This window comes from Bos indicus x Bos taurus, chromosome 27 (genome assembly GCF_003369695.1).
Source record: "Bos indicus x Bos taurus breed Angus x Brahman F1 hybrid chromosome 27, Bos_hybrid_MaternalHap_v2.0, whole genome shotgun sequence".
NCBI lineage: Eukaryota > Metazoa > Chordata > Mammalia > Artiodactyla > Bovidae > Bos > Bos indicus x Bos taurus.
Genome location: NC_040102.1, coordinates 34,107,602 through 34,129,039, shown reverse-complemented (window position 1 = coordinate 34,129,039; position 21,438 = coordinate 34,107,602). Strand labels below are relative to the sequence as shown.

The following is a 21,438-nucleotide window of genomic DNA, read 5'->3' as shown; positions in this document are numbered from 1 at the left end:
GCCAGTTACAGTAATCTTGATTGTAGATTTTTCCCTTTCAGTGCTTTAAAAATATCCTGCCATTCCCTCCTGGCCTGCAGAATTTCTGCTGAAAGATCAGATGTTAAACCTATGAGGTTTCCCTTGTATGCTACTGTTGCTTTTCCCTTGCTGCTTTTAATATATTTCCTTTGTCTTTAGTCTTTATAAGTTTGATTAGTATGTGCTTGATGTGTTTCTCCTTGGGTTTATCCTGTATGGGACTCTTTGCACCTCTTTGAACTTGGTTGACTATTTCCTTTTCCTTGTTTGGGGAAATTTTCAACTATAATCTCTTCAAATCTTTTCTCATACTCTTTCTTTTTCTCTTCTTTTTCTGGGACCTCTATAATTCAAATGTTGGTAAATTTGATATCATCCCAGGGGTCTCTGAGACTATCCTCAGTTCTTTTCATTCTTTTTACTTTATTCTGCTCTTCAGAAGTTATTTCCACCATTTTATCTTCCAGCCCACTGATTTATTCTTCAGCTTCAAATATTCTGCTCTTGGTTCCTTCTAGAGTATTTTTAATTTCAGTCATTGTGTTGTTTGTGTGTTTATTTTTTAATTCTTCTAGGTCTTTGTTAATGGATTCTTGCATTTTCCCCATTCTGTTTTCAAGGGTTTTGATCATCTTTACTATCAGTATTCTGAATTCTTTTTCAGGTAGCTTGCCTATTTCCTCTTCATTTATTTGGACTTCTGTGTTTCTAGTTTGTTCCTTCATTTGTGTAGTATTTCTTTACTTTCCATTATTTTTATTTTTTATCTTCTTGTGTTTGAGGTCTCATCTTCCCAGGCTTCAAGGTTGAGTTCTTTTTTCCTTTTGGTTTCTGCCCTCCTAAGTTTGGATCAAGTTTTGTGCTGAGTTTTTTTTTTTTTTTTTTCCCTCTGATTGGTAAGGTTGAGTGAGTTGGCAATCCTATCTGCTGATGATTAGGTTTGTATTTTTGTTTTGTTTTGTTTGTTGTTTAAAAACAAATGCTAATGCTCGTTGAGTAATGCTGGGTCTTGTGTTCCAGTGGTTTCCTTTGTGTGAGTTCCCACTATTTGATACTCCCTAGGGTGAGTTCTATGGTAGTCTAGGGTCTTGAAGTCAGTGCTCCCACTTCAAAGGTTCAGGGCTTGATCTCTGGTCAGGAATGAAGATTCCACAAGTGGTTTGTTATGGCATTAAGTGAGTTTAAAACAAATACCCAAAAACAAGAAACCAAAGATGAACCTCAGACAAATGGTAGTTACAAAATCAGGCAAAGAATAATTAAAATAACAAAATATATACCTATGCACCCATAAGCAAATTCAAAACAGTTCAACAAAAATAAAGTACAGTAGATTGACCCAGTGAACAAAACCAAAAATTATATCTACCAGTTAAGAATAAAACTAGCTAAAGCATAAACTGGAAGACAAAACTAAAGCAATGTGCCAGGTGGGGAATAAAGCAATGAAAACAAAGCTAATAAATATGTTTAGTAGAAAGGAAGGAAAGAAAGAAAGAATAGATATGCAAAGGTAAATAGAGGTAGATAAAGAAGATTTATATACATTAAAGATTAACTGCAAGGGGAAGAGAACAGTAGGAAAGCAAACAAAGGTATAAATGTAGAAAAAGAATAATAGGTTTTAAAGAAATTAAAAGTTAAAAAGGAGAAAAATAAAAGGAAGAAGAAAGAAAAGAAAAATAAAAGGAAAACTCCATAGAACTGCAAAAGCACAACATAGAGGCAAGGGTTTATAACAACAATAAAAAAAAAAAGTGTGACTGAGAAAAGAGAAAAAAAGCTCAAAAGCTTAATTAGATTTCATAGTGCCAAAAAAATTGAAAACTGCACATCAGGGTTTTTTTGGGGGGAACGGAGGGGAAAAAAATAAAAATAAAGAAAAAAATATTTAAAAATCCAAATGAATCTACAGAACAAGTCAAAACACAAGAATAATAAATGTTTTTCTTGAGTCACTGCTGTCAGCGTCCTTTCCCTCGCTGGGAGTCACAGTCTGCATCACCTCCCTAGGATGCCCTCCAACACTGTGCTGGTCTCTGGACCTGCTGTGGGGGCAGCTCAGATTCTAATCTGCTCCTACTCCTGTGTGTTCTTGCCTCCAATATCCACAGCTGTCAGAACTAGTGTGTTTTCCTTTGTGGGAGCTCTCAATGCCCTTTTATATATGTTCCATAGACACAGAGTCTGCCTAGTTGATCATGCGGATTTAATGTGCAGCTTGTACAGCTGGTGGGAGGGGTTTGGGTCTTCTTCCTTAGCCACACTGTCCCTGGGTTTCAATTGTGGTTTTCTTTCCATCTCTGCATGTGGCTAGTCCACTGGGCTTTGCTTCTGAGGCTGCCCTGGAGGACTTGGGTGTCCCCCAGTGAGGGCCAGGTGTGGACGTGGTACAGCTGCTTGGGTTGCAGGGGCTCTGGCAGCACCAGGGACTCAGGGGAGTTGGCAGCCAGGACAGCATGAAATATAGTGCTCTAGAAGGGTATGGCAACCAGTATTGGCCAATACACTCCAGTATTCTTGCCTGGAGAACTGCCCTGGCAGAGAAGCCTGTCAGGCCACAGTCCACAAGGTCACAAAGAGTTGAACACGCCCAAAGCGACCCTGCGTGCATAGACACAAGACTTTTTATGCCTGTGGCGGCTTTGTCCCAGGGAGGGTTGATCATGAAGGTGGTGCAGCTGCTTGGCTTGCAGGGACCCTAGGTGCCAAGTGTGCAGGGGCACAGACTGCCTCCGCCACAGGAGTTATGGCCCTATCAGAGTCTTTCTTCAAGTTTCTTGTAGCTGGCGATCAGAAGGCCTCTATAGCCAGTTTTTCTCTGCATCTCTGCCTGTTCAGGCACTTGCCCGGGGTCCTTCTCTGTTGCTTGACCCATTAGGCACATAGAGGGCCCACGCCCCTGGCTGGGGTCCTACTGTGTGGTCTTGCACATCAGTCACTTAAAGGGGCACCCTGGGTGGGGTCCTACTCTGTAGTGCAGTGTGTCAGGTGTTTGAGGGCCAGCCTTTCTATTGTTCAGCTGCTAATGCAGGCGTGTGTGGAGAGAGAGGGTATGGCGATGGCTCCACCCCTCCACGTGACTCCCGTATTGCCTTGCTTCCACGTGGCTTTCCTCCACAGGATTTTCCCACCACAGTCTCCTCTCTCATATCCCCTTGATCCGTCTCTCCACAGTCAACAGCAGCCCTCACCCTGGGATTGCTCCACAATCCTTAAACTCAAGTTCCCAGCCACTGCGCCTTCTAGGGAACCTACATCCCTGTCCCAAGTATGTATGGCTGCAGCAAGGACTGTCTGATTCTCATTCCATTTAGGTGCCACAGTTCAGATGTTTCACTCTCAGCCTTAAATGTTTCTCTTCTGACTCAGACAATTGCCCCGATGTTGGGATTGGACCCCTGCTTCACTTTCCCCACCCACTGAGGGCAGGTCCAGCCCTACTAACACTCCTATCTTTCTCCCTAGTTCCTTCGTCCTACCGAGTTTTGCGTGGTTCTATAAATTCTTTTCCACTGGTCAGGTACTCCTGTCCACTCTCAGCTGGTGTCCTGCATGTACTTCTGTGTCTGAAGGTGTATTCCTAATGTATCTGTGGGGAGAGATGTACTCCAGGTCCTCCTACTCCTCCACCACCTTGCTCTCTCCCTTCTTCAGTTTCTTTAATCAATGTCTTTATATAGTTTTCAGTGAAAAGATCTTTCATTTCCTTGGTTAAATTTATTCCTAGGTATTTTATTCTTCTGATGCTGTTGTAAATGGCATTGTTTTCTTAGTTTTGCTTTCTGATAGCTTATTATTGTCGAGAGATAATATAACCGATTTTTGTATATTGGTTTTGTATCTTGCAGCTTTAGTGAATTTCTTTCTAGTTCCAACAGTTTTCTGATGGGCTTCCCTGGTGCCTCAGATGGTAAAGAATCTGCCTGCAATGCAGGAAACCCAGCTTTAATCCCTGGGTTGGAAAGAACCCCTGGAGAAGGGAATGGCTACCCAATCCAGCATTCTTGCATGGAGAATTTTATAGACAGGAGCCTGGTGGGCTACAGTCCAAAAGAGTTGGACACAACTGAGCAACTAACACTTTCATTTTAGGGTTTTCTATTTATGTCACCTGCAAATAGTGACAGTGTCACTTCTTTCTTTCCCAATTTGAATACCTTGTAGTTGTTTTCCTTGCCTAATTGCTCTGACTGAGACTTCCAGTACTATGTTAGATAAAAGTGGCAACTACAGGTATCCTTCTCTTGTTCCTGGTCTTATTGGGAAAGTTTCCAACTTTACACTGCTGAGTGTGATGTTGATCATGGCCTTTATTATGTTGTGGTGTATTCTCTCTATATTCACTTTGGTGAGTTTTTATCCTGAAAGCAGATTGAAATTTATTAAATGTTTTTTTCTGCATCTATTGAGATGATCATATGATTTTTTTATTCTTCATTTTGTTAATGGGGTGTATCACACTGATTGATTCAGAGAGATTAAACCATTCTTGGATCCCTGGAATAAATCTCACTGGATCATGGTATATGATCCTTTCAGTGTGTTGTTGAATTCATGTTGCCAATATTCTCTTGAGAATTTTTCCACCTATATTCATTAAGAATTTGGCCTATAATTTTCTTTTATTCATGCTATTTTTAAGTGGTTTTGATATTAGGATAATGCTGGCCTCATAAGTGAGTTTAGAAAGTTTTCTTCTTTTTGTGAAAGCTTGTAGTGTCTTTTTTGTTTTTCGTTTTCACACTTAATATATATCATGCTATCTATAATAATAGATAATGTTTCAGTTCAGTTCAGTTGCTCAGTCGTGTCCGACTCTTTGAGACCCCATGAATCCAGCCCACCAGGCCTCCCTGTCCATCACCAGCTCTCGGAGTTCACTCAAACTCATGTCCATCGAGTTGGTGATGCCATCCAGCCATCTCATCCTCTGTCATCCCCTTCTCCTCCTGCTGTCAATCCCTCCCAGCATCAGGGTCTTTTCCAATGAGTCAACTCTACACATGAGGTGGCCAAAGTATTAGAGTTTTAGCTTTAGCATCAGTCCTTCCAATGAACACCCAGGACTGATCTCCCTTAGGATGGACTGGTTGGATCTCCTTGCAGTCCAAGGGACTCTCAAGAGTCTTCTCCAACACCACAGTTCAAAAGCATCAATTCTTTGGCACTCAACTTTCTTCACAGTCCAACTCTCACATCCATACATGACCACAGGAAAAACCATAGCCTTGACTAGATGTACTTTTGTTGGCAAAGTAATGTCTCTGCTTTTCAATATGCTATCTAGGTTGGTCATAACTTTCCTTCCAAGGAGTAAGCATCTTTTAATTTCATGGCTGCAATCACCATCTGCAGTGATTTTGGAGCCCAAAAAAATAAAGTCTGACTGTTTCCCCATTTATTTCCCATGAAATGGCCTCATAAGTGAATTTAGAAAGTTTTCTTCTTTTTGTGAAAGTTTGTAGTGTCTTTTTTTTGTTTTTCATTTTCACACTTAATGTATATCATGCTGTCTATAATAATAGATAATGTTTAAAAACTAATAAATTGGTAATTTTAAAAAATTTCTTAACTTTGACAATTTAAGTATAATAAGCATTATTAGATAGGAAGCAATAAAATATATATATATATTTAGATCTAAAATGCAAATTATCTTTTTCAGTATAATCATATGGGTGCTGATACGACTGTTGTCATTCAAAAGATTTTCCAGTTGACTGGATTGACCAATGCTGTAAGTGTTTACTTATGCATTTGCCTGTGTTACCTAAACAGTTTTCAGAGTGTTTTTTTTTTAATCACCCTGCCTGACTACACATGTTGTGTGAAAGAGGGCAAATATATAACCACTTTAAGTTTTATAACCCTTTAATTGCAGTAATTAATAATTATAAATACCTACTTAGAGTTTTGTAAGGATCAAATTAGGTAAAGCACGTGCGTGACATTGGCCTGGCTTAATTAAGTACAAGCATATCAAAATGTTCCTTATTACTTGTTTTATTTGTGATATTTATTACTCACTAATATAATTTATAAGATGCAATCCAGATTTGCAGTTTATATTTTTAATGTGTATGTCTTGTATAGTGTTTATTTTTGCAGATAAATTCCCAAATCTATTTAAGCCATATAGTTTAAACATATTTTCTTTATGTCTCCTATTTTAGATTTTTACTTCACTTAATATTACAGTAATTCTATCTTCATTAGAGCTTTGGATAGATGAAAATAAAATTCCAGTAACTGGAGATGCTAATGAATTATTACACAGATTTGTAAAATGGAAACGATCTTATCTTGTCCTACGTCCACATGATATGGCGTTTTTACTTGTGTAAGTATATCTTGTCATTACTAAATATTACACATTAGAAAGCATCTGTAATTTGACCTAATTTCTGACAAGCCATTAAGGAAAAAATATCTTGTCATTTCTTTACATACAATATCCTGTGAATAGTATTTTTCACAACATAAGTTTTATAGCAGAATTACGAATATCGATTACTCTATATATTGGCTGATAGTTAAAACCTGCTTCAATCTTATTAAAGTATGTCTTCTTACACTGAGTATATAACATCATTAAATGTGCCTAACTGGTGACACTAGGGGTAAAGAACCTGCCTGCCAATGCAGGAGACTCAAGAGATGTGAGTTCAGTCCTGGTGTTGGGAAGATCCTCTGGAGTAGGAAATGGCAACTCACTTCAGTATTTTTGCCTGGAAAATACCATTGGCAGAGGAACCTGGTGGGCTACAGTCCATGGGGTCACAAAGAGTCGGACACAACTGAGTAACTAACACTTAACTAAATGTAAAATATTAGCAATATCTCTTTGAAGAAATGTATTCTATGAATTTAGAGATGTAGCCTTCTTTTTATGCTTTGTTTCTATAGAACAAAAGCAAATAATGACGTGGAAACATTATTGTACATTTCAATATCTCTAATGTACTATATTCACAATCAACCACATTTTAAAAAATACAAGCCTCCATTTCTATTTAATAATCTCTTTGTTTTTCTCTTATCAATATTCAGGACCCATATGTATTATATATTATCATATTATGTAAAAATCATATATAAAATTATAAAATTTTAACCTTTTATATTATTTTTCTTCCACAAATACACATACCTCTGCATGGTTAGACCAGGCTAATTATATCAGATTAAGGAGGGATTTCAACCCAGAAGCTTACTCTGCCCAATTGTCAACTGAAATGTCTTAGCTTTCTAGTTTTAAGGAATTTTATTTATTTTTATTATATTTACTTTTTAAGAATCAGTAAATTTTGAAAAAATTATATAAAAAAGAATCTTCATTGCTGTCTAAAAATTCATATAATAATTCACTTTTTATTATTTTTAATCTATATTACTATTTTAAAAATAAGCAGACACATATCATCCATTTCTATGCTTTCTTATCCTAGTGTTGTTAAGTGGAAATATCTGAAATTGTTATTTGAGTATGCAAAACAAGAAAGTACTAGTTAAATTTAATTATAATTGTGCTTAATTTAGCAAAGTTATATGATTATGCTTTTTTAAACTTAAGTTACAGAGAAAAATCAAATTATATTGGTGCAACCTTTCAAGGGAGGATGTGTGATAAACACTATGGAGGAGGTGTTGCTCTGGTATGGTATGATTTAGTTTACTTGGCTAAGATGTATAAATGAGATGCTATTTAGATTAATATGCAATTAACTTTCTGTAGTTTATTATGGCTAAGTAAACATGAACCATGAACTTCCAGATGTTCAAGCTGGTTTTAGAAAAGGCAGAAGAACCAGAGATCAAATTGCCAACATCCATTGGATCATTGAAAAAGCAAGAGAGTTCCAGAAAAACTTCTATTTCTGCTTTATTGACTATGCCAAGGCCTTTGACTGTGTGGATCACAACAAACTGTGGAAAATTCTGAAAGAGATGGGAATACCAGACCACCTGACCTGCCTCTTAAGAAACCTGTATGCAGGTCAGGAAGCAACAGTTAGAACTGGACATGGAACAACAGACTGGTTCCAAATAGGAAAAGGAGTACGTCAAGGCTGTATATTGTCACCCTACTTATTTAACTTATATGCAGAGTACATCATGAGAAAGACTGGACTGGATGAAGCACAAGCTGGAATCAAGATTGCCGGGAGAAATATCAATAACCTCAGATATGCAGATGACACCACCCTTATGGCAGAAAGTGAAGAGGAACTAAAAAGCCTGTTGATGAAGGTGAAAGAGGAGAGTGGAAAAAGTTGGCTTAAAGCTCAACATTCAGAAAATGAAGATCATGGCATCTGGCCCTATCACTTCATGGGAAATAGATGGGGAAACAGTGGAAACAGTGTCAGACTTTATTTTTGGGGGCTCAAAAATCACTGCAGATGGTGATTGCAGCCATGAAATTAAAAGACACTTACTCCTTGGAAGAAAAGTTATGACCAACCTAGATAGCATATTCAAAAGCAGAGACATTACTTTGCCAACAAAGGTTCGTCTAGTCAAGGCTATGGTTTTTCCAGTGGTCATGTATGGATGTGAGAGTTGGACTGTGAAGAAAGCTGAGCTCTGAAGAATTGATGCTTTTGAACTGTGGTGTTGGAGAAGACTCTTGAGAGTCCCTTGGACTGCAAGGAGATCCAACCAGTCCATTCTGAAGGAGATCAGCCCTGGGATTTCTTTGGAGGGAAAGATGCTAAAGCTGAAACTCCAGTACTTTGGGCACCTCATGCGAAGAGTTGACTCATTGGAAAAGACTCTGATGCTGGGAGGGATTGGGGGCAGGAGGAGAAGGGGACGACAGAGGATGAGATAGCTGGATGGCATCACTGACTCAATGGACGTGAGTATGAGTGAACTCTGGGAGTTGGTGATGGACAGGGAGGCCTAGCGTGCTGTGTTTTACGGGGTCGCAAAGAGTCACACATGACTGAGCGGCTGAACTGAACTGAATGGTCTAGTGGTTTTCTCCACTTTCTTCAATTTCAGTCTGAATTTGGCAATAACGAGTTCATGATCTGAGCCACAGTCAGCTCCTGGTCTTGTTTTTGCCGACTGTATAGAGCTTCTCCATCTTTGGCTGCCAAGAATATAATCAGTCTGATTTCAGTGTCGACCATCTGGTGATGTCCATGTGTAGAGTCTTCTCTTGTGTTGTTGGAAGAGGGTGTTTGCTATGACCAATGTGTTCTCTTGGCAGAACTCTATTAGCCTTTGCCCTGCTTCATTCTGTACTCCAAGGCCAAATTTGCCTGTTACCAGGTGTTTCTTGACTTCCTACTTTTGCATTCCGGTCCCTAGTTCTAGAAGGTCTTGTAGGTCTTCATAGAACTGTTCAACTTCAGCTTCTTCAGCGTTACTGGTCTGGGCATAGACTTGGATTACTGTGATATTGAATGGTTTGCCTTGGAAACGAACAGAGATCATTCTGTCATTTTTGAGATTGCATCCAAGTACTGCATTTCTGACTCTTTTGTTGACTCTGATGGCTACTCCATTTCTTATAAGGGATTCCTGCCCACAGTAGTAGATATAATGGTCATCTGAGATATTAGCTAGTGTCTTATTCTTGGATACGCGAGAAGTAATTTTTATCTGGTATATATCACGAAAGCAGAACATATAGGGCTTGCTAACTTACTAGATACATACCATGAATGATGGAAACATCTATGATTATGCTTAAGACTTTTCTTTAAAAACTAGGTAGAGGGAAGTGGTGCACCTGGCCTTGGAGGCAGAGGGGAAGTGGAAAGGTGAAAGGAAAGTTACATTTGGAACCTCAACCTCTAGTTTGAGAAATTTTTGTGGTGTTTAATTTTATGTCACTTTGGAGAGGTTTGATTAGATTAATATTTAAATCAGTGAAATCTGAGTAAAGCACCTTGCCCTCCACAATGTGGGTTGGCCTCATCCAATCAGTTGAAGGCCTGAATAGAACAAAAAGACCATCCCCTTCAAGCAAGAAGAAATTCATCAGCAGAGTGCCTTCAGGCTCCACCTGTGCCATCAGATCTCCTGTGTCTCCAGGCTTCCAGCTCACTCTGAAGTTTTGGATTGCCAGTCTTTATATTTGTCTGAACCAATTCCTTATTATAAACCTCTTCATATATGATATTCATTATTATATATATGCTATTGGTTTCATTTCTCAAAAGAAGTCTGATTAATACAATGGTTAGTACTTAAGTATAAATGTATACTTAAACATTAAAAGATATGTGCATGATAGAGATGATGAATAGATGATAGATAGATAGACCGCTTTATGTCTTTCCTTTCTCCAACACCTCCTTGTCTCAATATAAATAAAACTTGCTGTAGTTTTATGGCAAATTATAAAAAATGATAGTGTGAACCCTACTACTGCCTCTTCAGACTGATTTAGCGTTTCTAGGTTTGCTGACTTTCTCTTTTAAAATCAGCTTGTCAATTTCAAGAAAAACTGCTTGGACACTGGTTTTGAATTGAATCTTTAGGTCGATTTGAGGGAGACTGACATCTTAATATTGGTTATCCATGAAATTGATAAACATGTTTTTTATTGCTTCATATAATGCTTCATATACTATAAGCAATAAAAAGAAGTATTGTTATATTTACCATTGTTGAGTCTCAAAACATGTATATTGGGCAAAAGAAGCCACAAACAAGGCTATAACAGATGTCAGATGCTGTTCTTTTTTTAATATTTTAGCTGAAGGATAGTTACTTTACAATATTGTGTTAGTTCTGCCATACATCAATAAGCATTCAGTTGAGTTCAGTTCATTTCAGTCGCTCAGTCATGTCCGACTCTTTGTGACCCCATGAATTGCAGCACACCAGGCCTCCCTGTCCATCACCAACTCCCGGAGTTCACTCAGACTCACGTCCATCGAGTCAGTGATGCCATCCAGCCATCTCATCCTCTGTCTTCCCCTTCTCCTCCTGCCCCCAATCCCTCCCAGCATCAGAGTCTTTTCCAATGAGTCAACTCTTCACATGAGGTGGCCAAAGTATTGGAGTTTCAGCTTTAGTATCATTCCTTCCAAAGAACACCCAGGGCTGATCTCCTTTAGAATGGACTGGTAGCCATAGGTATACTTGTGTTCCCTCCCTCCTGAACCCCCATCCACCTCCCTCCCCACCCTATCCGTCCAGGTTGTCACAGAGCACCAGCTTTGGGTGTCCTGCTTCATACATCAAACTCACAGTTCAGTTCAGTTTATTCGCTCACTCATGTCCGACTCTTTGCAATCCCATGGACTGTAGCACGCCAGGCTTCCCTGTCCAACACCAACTCCCAGAGCTTGCTCAAACTCATGTCCATCAAGTCGGTAATGCCATCCAACCATCTCATCCTCTCTCATCCCCTTCTCCTCCAGTCAAACTCACACTGGTTATCTATCTTACATATGGTAATGTATATATTTCAAAGCTATTCTCTCAAGTCATCCCACCCTCTCCTTCTCCCACTGAGTCCAAAAATCTGTTCTTTATGTCTGTGTCTCCTTTGCTGCTCTGCACGTAGGATCGTCAGTACCATCTTTCTAGATTCCATATATATGTGTTAATATATGGTATTTGTCTTTCTCTTTCTGACTTATTTCATTCTGTATAATAGAACCCAAGTCCATCCACCCCAGTCCCACTACTGGGCATATACCCTAAGGAAACCAGAACTGAAAAAGACACATGTACCCCAATATTCATTGCAGCACTATTAATAATAGCTAGGATCGGAAGCAACCTAGATGTCCATTGGCAGATAAATTGATAGGAAAGTTGTGGTACATACACACAATGGAATATTACCCAGATGCTATTCTTATCTGAAAACTATTGCCCTAAGCAGATATTACTCACTAAAAGAAACAAGTCTGCTTAGTTGTAAATCTTTTCTAATAAGTATTTTTTTAATTTAATTTATTTTATTTTCTTTTTTTTTTTTACTTTACAATATTGTATTGGTTTTGCCATACATCAACATGAATCTGCCACAGGTGTACACATGTTTCCAATCCTGAACCCCCCTCGCACCTCCCTCCCCATACCATCCCTCTGGGTCATCCCAGTGCACCAGCCCCAAGCATCCTGTATCCTGCCTTGAACCTAGACTGGTGATTTGTTTCTTATATGATATTATACATGTTTCAATGCCATTCTCCCAAATCATCCCACCCTCTCCCTCTCCCACAGAGTCCAAAAGACTGTTCTATATATCTGTGTAATGCTAAATATAATTTTTATTTTTCCATGACTTTATTTCTGTTTATTTTACAATAGAATTAATCATAACAGTATCCTTTAGAAAAGTCTCATACTCCAGTCTGTACAGGTTTCAGGGTTTCCATACTACTCTGTTATAGCCTGTGTCCCCCTAAAATTCATATACTGAAACCCTAACCCCCAATGCAGCTGTATTTGGAGAAGGGGCCTTTAAGGGGTAACTAAGGTTAAAGGAGGTCATAAGCCTGGGCACCTAATCCAATAGGATTGGTGTCTTTGTGGGAATAGAAGGGGACAGCCCTCCAGAAACCAGGAGAGAGACCTTACAAGAAACTAAACCCACTGGCATCTTGAGCAACTTTAGGAAGATACTCAGTCTATAATGTTTCTGAGGGCAACACAAGCTGACTAATAGAAGTAAAATTGTCAGAAAGGAAATATAACGAAATGTCATCTCAAATGTGAAACCATGTCTTTGACTCTATCGTACAAGGAAAGGAGAGACCAGAACATATGCACAAATCAGAAGATAAAGAATAAAAGAGTATTGCATACTGGGATTTTTTATTTTATTACTTCTCCAAGTTTTACAAATAACTTGGAGAAGGGAACAGCAACCCACCCCAGTGTTCTTGCCTGGAGAATCCCATGGACAGAGGAGCCTCGTGGGCCACAGTCCATGGGATCCTAAAGAGTCAGACATCACTGAATGACTAACACACACACACACAAATAACTAAAGTGAGATGGTTTGGATGTTGTTATTTCCCTCTTACTGAGCTATAAATGCTAATGGGGAACAAGAGAAAAAGAAACAATTGTAAAGATATACTGAGTGAGAGATTACAGGCATTTTCTACATTATCCTGAAACCTAGAAAGTCTGAAAACTATGCTAATAAAAGTGTCTTATTATTGTATTTTTATAATATCCTATTATTTATATCTTTGAAATTTAGCAGAATCCTTCATTTTCTTCCCCACAGCATCAATCATTCCTCGTCCCCTTCTCTCCTCCTATCCCCTGTCCCTCTCTCCCTCTCTCCCTTATTTTATTTTTTTTTTTGTTTTTTCTCTAATTTTATTTTATTTTTAAACTTTACATAATTGTATTAGTTTTGCCAAATATCAAAATGAATCCGCCACAGGTATACATGTGTTCCCCATCCCGAACCCTCCTCCCTCCTCCCTCCCCATACCATCCCTCTGGGCCGTCCCAGTGCACCAGCCCCAAGCATCCAGCATCATGCATCGAACCTGGACTGGCAACTCGTTTCCTACATGATATTTTACATGTTTCATTGCCATTCTCCCAAATCTTCCCACCCTCTCCCTCTCCCACAGAGTCCATAAGACTGTTCTATACATCAGTGTCTCTTTTGCTGTCTCGTACACCGGGTTATTGTTACCATCTTTCTAAATTCCATATATATGTGTTAGTATACTGTATTTATGTTTTTCATTCTGGCTTACTTCACTCTGTATAATAGGCTCCAGTTTCATCCACCTCATTAGAACTGATTCAAATGTATTCTTTTTAATGGCTGAGTAATACTCCATTGTGTATATGTACCACAGCTTTCTTATCCATTCATCTGCTGATGGACATCTAGGTTGCTTCCATGTCTTGGCTATTATAAACAGTGCTGCGATGAACATTGGGGTACACGTGTCTCTTTCCCTTCTGGTTTTCTCAGTGTGTATGCCCAGCAGTGGGATTGCTGGATCATAAGGCAGTTCTATTTCCAGTTTTTTAAGGAATCTCCACACTGTTCTCCATAGTGGCTGTACTAGTTTGCATTCCCACCAACAGTGTAAGAGGGTTCCCTTTTCTCCACACCCTCTCCAGCATTTATTATTTGTAGACTTTTGGATCACAGCCATTCTGACTGGTGTGAAATGGTACCTCATAGTGGTTTTGATTTGCATTTCTCTGATAATGAGTGATGTTGAGCATCTTTTCATGTGTTTGTTAGCCATCTGTATGTCTTTTTTGGAGAAATGTCTATTTAGTTCTTTGGCCCATTTTTTGATTGGGTCGTTTACTTTTCTGGAGTTGAGCTGTAGGAGTTGCTTGTATATTTTTGAGATTAGTTGTTTGTCGGTTGCTTCATTTGCTATTATTTTCTCCCATTCTGAAGGCTGTCTTTTCACCTTGCTAATAGTTTCCTTTGATGTGCAGAAGCTTTTAAGGTTAATTAGGTCCCATTTGTTTATTTTGGCTTTTATTTCCAATATTCTGGGAGGTGGGTCATAGAGGATCCTGCTGTGATGTATGTCGGAGAGTGTTTTGCCTATGTTCTCCTCTAGGAGTTTTATAGTTTCTGGTCTTACGTTTAGATCTTTAATCCATTTTGAGTTTATTTTTGTGTATGGTGTTAGAAAGTGGTCCAGTTTCATTCTTTTACAAGTGGTTGACCAGATTTCCCAGCACCACTTGTTAAAGAGATTGTCTTTAATCCATTGTATATTCTTGCCTCCTTTGTCGAAGATAAGGTGTCCATATGTGCGTGGATTTATCTCTGGGCTTTCTATTTTATTCCATTGATCAATATTTCTGTCTTTGTGCAAAAATATGGAACGCTTCACGAATTTGCGTGTCATCCTTGCGCAGGGGCCATGCTAATCTTCTCTGTATCGTTCCAATTTTAGTATATGTGCTGCCGAAGCGAGCACTTATTTTATTTTTAAAATAAAGTTTAAAAAACTGTGGAAGGTCAGTATTCTTATTTTCATTCATTATTCAGTTCAGTTGCTCAGTCATGTCCAACTCTTTGTGACCCCATGGACTGCAGCATGCCAGGCATCCCTGTCCATCACCAGCTCCCAGAACTTGCTCAAACTCATGTCCATCAAGTCAATGATGCCATCCAACTATCTCATCCTCTGTTGCCCCCTTCTCCTCCTGTCTTTAACCTTTCCCAGCATCAGGATATTTTCCATTGAGTCAGTTCTTCACATCAGATGGCCGAAGTATTGGAGTTTCAGCTTCAATATCAGCCCTCCTGATGAATATTCAGGACTGATTTACTGTAGGATTAACTGGTTAGATCCCCTTACTGTCCAATGGCCTCTCAACAGTTACTCCAACAACACAGTTCAAAAGCATCATACACACCAAGGAAACCAGAATTGAAAGAGACACGTGTACCCCAATGTTCATCACAGTGCTGTTTATAATAGCCAGGACATGGAAGCAACCCAGATGTCCATCAGCAGATGAATGGATAAGAAAGCTGTGGTACATATACACAATGGAGTATTACTCAGCCATTAACAAGAATACATCTGAATCAGTTCTAATGAGGTGGATGAAACTGGAGCTTATTATACAGAGCGAAGTAAGCCAGAAAGAAAAACACCAATACAGTATACTAACGCATATATATGGAATTTAGAAAGATGGTAAAGATAACCCTGTATGCGAGACAGCAAAAGAGACACAGATATATAGAACAGTCTTTTGGACTCTGTGGGAGAGGGAGAGGGTGGGATGATTTGGGAGAATGGCATTGAAACATGTATAATATCATATATGAAATGAATCGCCAGTCCAGGTTCAATGCATGATACTGGATGCTTGAGGCTGGTGCACTGGGATGACCCAGAAGGATGGTACAGGGAGGGAGGAGAGAGGGGGAGCTCAGAATGGGGAACACATGTATACCTGTGGTGGATTCATGTTGATGTATGGCAAAACCAATACAATATTGTAAATCAATTAGCTTCTAATTAAAATAAATAAATTTATATTTAAAAAAAGCATCAATTCTTCAGCTCTCAAATTTCTTTATGGTCCAACTCTCACAACCATACATGACTACTGGGAAAACTAGCTTTGACTAAATGGACTTTTGTTGGCAAACTATTCTTCTTAATATGCTGTCTAGGTTGGTCATAACTTTCCTTCCAAGCAGTAAGTGTCTTTTAATTTCATGGCTGCAGTCACATCTGCAGTGATTTTGGAGCCCAAGAAAATAAAGTTTCTCACTGTTTTCACTGTTTCCCCATCTATCTGCCATGAAGTGATGGGACCAGATGCCATGATCTTCATTTTCTGAATGTTGAGCTTTAAGCCAACTTTTTCACTCTCCTCTTTCACTTTCATCAAGAGGCTCTTCTTTGCTTTCTGCCATAAGGGTGGTGTCATCTGTGTATCTAAGGTTATTGATATTTCTCCCGGCAATCTTGATTCCAGCTTGTGCTTCATCCAGCCCAGCATTTCACATGATGTACTCTGTATATGAGTTAAATAAACAGGGTGACAATATACAGCCTTGACGTACTCCTTTCCCAATTTGAAACCAGTCTGTTGTTCCATGTCCATTTCTAACTGTTGCTTCTTGACCTGCATACAGATTTCTCAGAAGGCAAGTCAGGTAGTCTGGTATTCCCACCTCTTTAAGAATTTTCCACAGTTTGTTGTGATCCACACAGTCAAATGCTTTGGTGTAGTCAGTAAAGCAAAAGCAGATGTTTTTCTGAAATTCTCTTGCTAATTTAGACTATGGTAAAAATGACTCTTTCTTTTTTTTCTGCTTTTACTTGCTATTCTTTTATAAAAAAAAAAGGAAAAAAAGCAAGAAAAAGCAGGACTCATTATTACCATAATCTAAATTAATATAAGGGTTAATTTATGATATTTGAAAATGTGTGAAACATCATATAAAATATTATCTCTTAATAATTAAATTATAAATGAACACTATTCATTTATTACTGGCACTGTGTGTATATAAGTAGGTGTCTTTTTTGACTTTCTTTTAAAAGTAAAACATTGCACTATTGTTATATATGAATAACAAGTTATTGCTACAAATATTTTCTTGGCCTGATGCCAACAAATGAACTATACATCTGCATTTTGGTAAAATTTCACATTTTGCTTTTTATATTTTCCCTTATATTGATAATGATACCTTCTGTGATTGACATATTTGATGTCTCAATTGCATTTCATCATGTGACTATTTCTAATAATTATACTTCATATATGTGAATGTATAAGTGTGTGTTTTTTTTTTCCCAGCACTCCAGCACCATAAGCCTGGAATCACTTGCTGTTATAATAGCTCAATTATTGAGCCTTAGTATGGGAATACCTTATGATGACATTAACAAATGCCATTGCCCAGGAGACGTCTGCATAATGAACCCAGCAGCTGTGTAAGATGCTTCATTTTTATATGCTTTACATGCATAGTTTATGTGAAACAAGCTTTGTATATTTTGTTTATGAAATCTCTGCTATCAAAATAATTATTAATAGTCAAATATAAATTGTGGTCACTGATCCCAAATCAAAATATATAATCCAATGCCCCTGCTGCATGCATCTCTCAGTATTTCTTGTAATCTAATGTCACACTTTCTCACATGTGACCTATGTGCTTAGTCAGTCATGTCCGTCTCTTTGTGACCCCATGGACCCCACCAGGCTGCTCTGTCCATGGGGATTCTCCAGGCAGGAATACTGGAGTGGGTTTCTATGCCCTCCTCCAGGGCATCTTCCCAACCCTCAGACTGAACCCAGCTCTCCCGCATTGCGGGCGGATTCTTTACCGTCTGAGCTACCAGGGAAGCCCCCTCTGTGACCTACTTACCATTTCTGGCTTATCAAATTATGAATTAATCTATAAAATCAAGCAAGTAACAAAATGATAAATGTAGAGGTAGGTCACACTTTACATTCATCACTTTGTTACTTGCATGATTTTATAGCTTAATGCATGATTTGATAAGCCAAATACAGACGTGATTATACAAGAATGACTTAGTAAGGCCTTTTAACACGAATCTTCTTCATTCTACCTAGCTCAGCCTGAAATTTTGACATCTACTGATGTCAAAGATGCTTTTCAGCACCTCACCACCACGTGCACAGGGCTTTGGTAGAAAAGCCATACATTACACCATGAGAGCTGCCAGCACAGACTCCATTTTAGATAGAGTTACTGGGAAAACCCATAGACAATAGGGAGACAACAGAAGACACCTGAAGAATCTGAAGCCTCTGACATCTACCACAAGTCCAGCTTTCAACACGAAGCTACAAGTCAAACTAAGGTCAAGGAAAAGCAGAGCATGAGAAAGCATGAGAAAAAGCAGGCATGAGAACTTGGTTCAGATATGGCAAAGATTTTGCAATTATAGACTGAGAGTTTAACTATGATTAATATGCTAGCCTGGGTGTTCATTGGAAGGACTGATGCTAAAACTGAAACTCCAATACTTTGACCACCTCATGTGAAGAGTTGACTCATTGGAAAAGACTCTGGTGCTGGGAGGGATTGGGGGCAGGAGGAGAAGGGGATGACAGAGGATGAGATGGCTGGATGGCATCACTGACTCAATGGACGTGAGTCTGCGTGAACTCCGGGAGTTGGTGATGGACAGGGAGGCCTGGCGTGCTGCAATTCATGGGGTCGCAAAGAGTCGGACACGACTGAGCGACTGAACTGAACTGAACTGAATATGCTAGGGGCTTAAATGGAAAAAAGTGGACAACCTACAAAAAACTGATGGATAATATAAGCAGGGGCTTCTCTGGAAGCTCAGTGGTAGAGAATCCACCTGCAATGCAGAAGACACAGGTTTGGCTTTTTCTTTGTCACTAGAGAAGGCCCTTTGCAGTACTTAATGTGCCTCAAAGGCCTAGTGAATTCTTTGTTATTATCCTCAATATTCTTAGAATATGCTATGAGATTTTATAGAGTTAGGACCAAATAGTCAGGAGACTTAGGGAAACCATCATCCAATCAGTGACTGAAGCCAGACTTTTATCCTTTTTTTCTTGGACTGTAAACCCAACAGTACATCATTTTATTTAACAATACATTTAATTTCTTCTATATTATCTCAAATATTTTGCCTTTTTTCACCTTCCAGTTTCTCTCCCAAAACAACTTAATCAACAAACAAACTTTAATTTGCAGTAGTAATGAGTATTGAAATTTTTTCATTAATTTTTTGACATAATAGAACTTTGATTCTTGTGTAGATAGGAAAAAATAGATATTTTACTTAAAATATAAAATGATGGCCTGTATAAAATTGGTGAAGTTATTAATACACATATAGAAACCATGCATCTGTGGAAAGCTTTTTTTAAAAGCTTAACTTGAAAAATTACAATCTTGCAAAAAAACGTTTGTTAATCTTATCTTTCAATGTATTGCATCATTTTAATAGCATGATTGTGAAATTTTGGAGGACACAGACATTTTGATCAATTCAGTTGCTCAGTCATGTCTGACTCTGCCACCCCAGGAACTGCAGCACGCCAGGCTTCCTTGTCTATCACCAACTCCCGGAGCTTACTCAAACTCATGTCCATAGCATTGGTGATCCCATCCAACCATCTCATCCTCTGTCATCCCCTTCTCCTTCTGCCTTCAATCTTTCCCAGAATTAGGGTCTTTTCAAATGAGTCAGTTCTTTGCATCAGGTGGCCAAAGTATTGGAGCTTCAGCTTTAGCATCAGTCAATCCAATGAATATTCAGGACTGGTTTCCTTTAGGATTGATTGGTTTGCTCTCCTTGCAGTCCAAGGGACTTTCAAAAGTCTTCTCCAACACCTCACACAGTTCAAAAGCTTTCTTTATAGTCCAACTCTCACATCTGTACATGACCATTTTGATCATTATTGACTGGCAAAAAATTGATGTGAAAAATCTATCACTATTTAAAGGAAAATCTGAGTAAATAGCGTATTTGAAAAAGATTTGTTGGTAGTCTTTAAATTGATGGGAAACATGTCCTAGAATTACTGGTGTTTAATGACTTTTGGCAAAATCACATTCAGTGATTTACATAGAACTGAGTCCTATCCTGGTTGAACACATGCCTTTCTGAGGCAGTTGTACTCAGTCTTAACCTTAAAATGTGGCTTATTAAATAGCAAAACCTAAGGAGTTTAACGTGTTATTTTGTTTCTATAATCCATAGAAAATACATGTCACACACTGATGTTTTTTAAAAGACTGTAATTTTTCTGGGGACTTCCAATCAATAGTCCATGGCTTATACAGTCTATGTCTCCAGCAGCTCAGATGTGCTACATGATATGCCTGAGAATTTTGACTTTCTTTGAAATTTTAGGAACTAGGAATTTCGTTTCTTTATTTTTTTATAATCACAATCAAGATAATTAGCATGTCAATTACTTCATGTCTTATAATTTTCTTTTTTCTTCATGTTGAAAATAATTAAATTCTACTGTCTTACCACATTTCAAGTGTAAAATGTTGTTCTGTTAATTGCAATTACATTGTTGTACATTTTCAAAATGTATTCATCTTTTTTTTTCAGAGACACTTTAACATGAACGTTTTATTTTTTTAATAAATTTATTTATTTTAATTGGAGGTTGATTACTTTACAATATTGCATTGGTTTTGCCATACATCAACATGAATCTGCCACAGGTATACACGTATAGACTTTGATTTCCCTCTATTGAACGTGGGTTGGATTTGGTGACTTGATTTCGTCAAATAGAAATTGGTAGAAATGATGGTGTGTGACTTTCAAGATTATATAATTAGAAAGTTTGCAAATTTCTCTGTATTCTCTCTTTGATCAGGCACTCGGGTTGGAGGTAGGTGCAGTACCATGAGGACCCTCGAGTAACTTTCTATAGAGAGCCATATGGCCAGGGACTGAGGCCTCTTGCCAGTACAGTAAAGGTGCAGATAAAAAGCATGGCTGTAAACATTACTTCATGTAACTTAAATTCATGGTTTCATTTTAAGGCCAGTGATCTGCTCCTATGGTTTACAAAAGGGAAATGTAGGTATCATACAGGGAAGTCATGTATTCAGCTGAAAATCAGAAGTTCTATTATCAAGGAAAAATGGGAGACAGGAGAATGAGAACATCCAGCTAATCTGTGAAAGGTTCCAGCTGCAAATAAATTATCCAGTTGGGTATAATTATGATTGGCCATCTCTTTCTAATGACAACATTGCTTTCATTGTCAGAAAGTGTACTTATAGGCCAGTTCACACAAAATAAACATCTTGCACTGCCTGCTTCTCAGTAATATTCAAGTTCTATCAACTTTTCTCCTTTTGTTTTCTAGCATTTAGATAGAAGTTATCTGAATTGTTGTCAATATAATAATGTATCTCTTATTTGTGGTTATTATGACTAAAAGAGTATGTTCCACCTGGGAGCAACCACAAAA

General features: G+C 38.3%; 1 protein-coding gene and 1 non-coding gene across 2 annotated transcripts in view; one reads left to right on the top strand and one right to left on the bottom strand.

Annotated features, from left to right (window-relative positions):
* Positions 1-21,438, top strand: part of ADAM2 (ADAM metallopeptidase domain 2) — a 102,697-nt gene that overhangs the window by 37,678 nt on the left and 43,581 nt on the right. The window contains exons 8-11 of the mRNA XM_027530038.1: positions 5,690-5,761; positions 6,198-6,364; positions 7,598-7,679; positions 17,281-17,417. Coding sequence (XP_027385839.1) covers positions 5,690-5,761; positions 6,198-6,364; positions 7,598-7,679; positions 17,281-17,417 — 458 coding nt within the window. The remainder of the gene's footprint in view (positions 1-5,689; positions 5,762-6,197; positions 6,365-7,597; positions 7,680-17,280; positions 17,418-21,438) is intronic.
* On the bottom strand, positions 14,821-14,927 carry LOC113885099. The gene has a single exon (XR_003509140.1). It is a non-coding gene; the product is annotated as a U6 spliceosomal RNA (small nuclear RNA).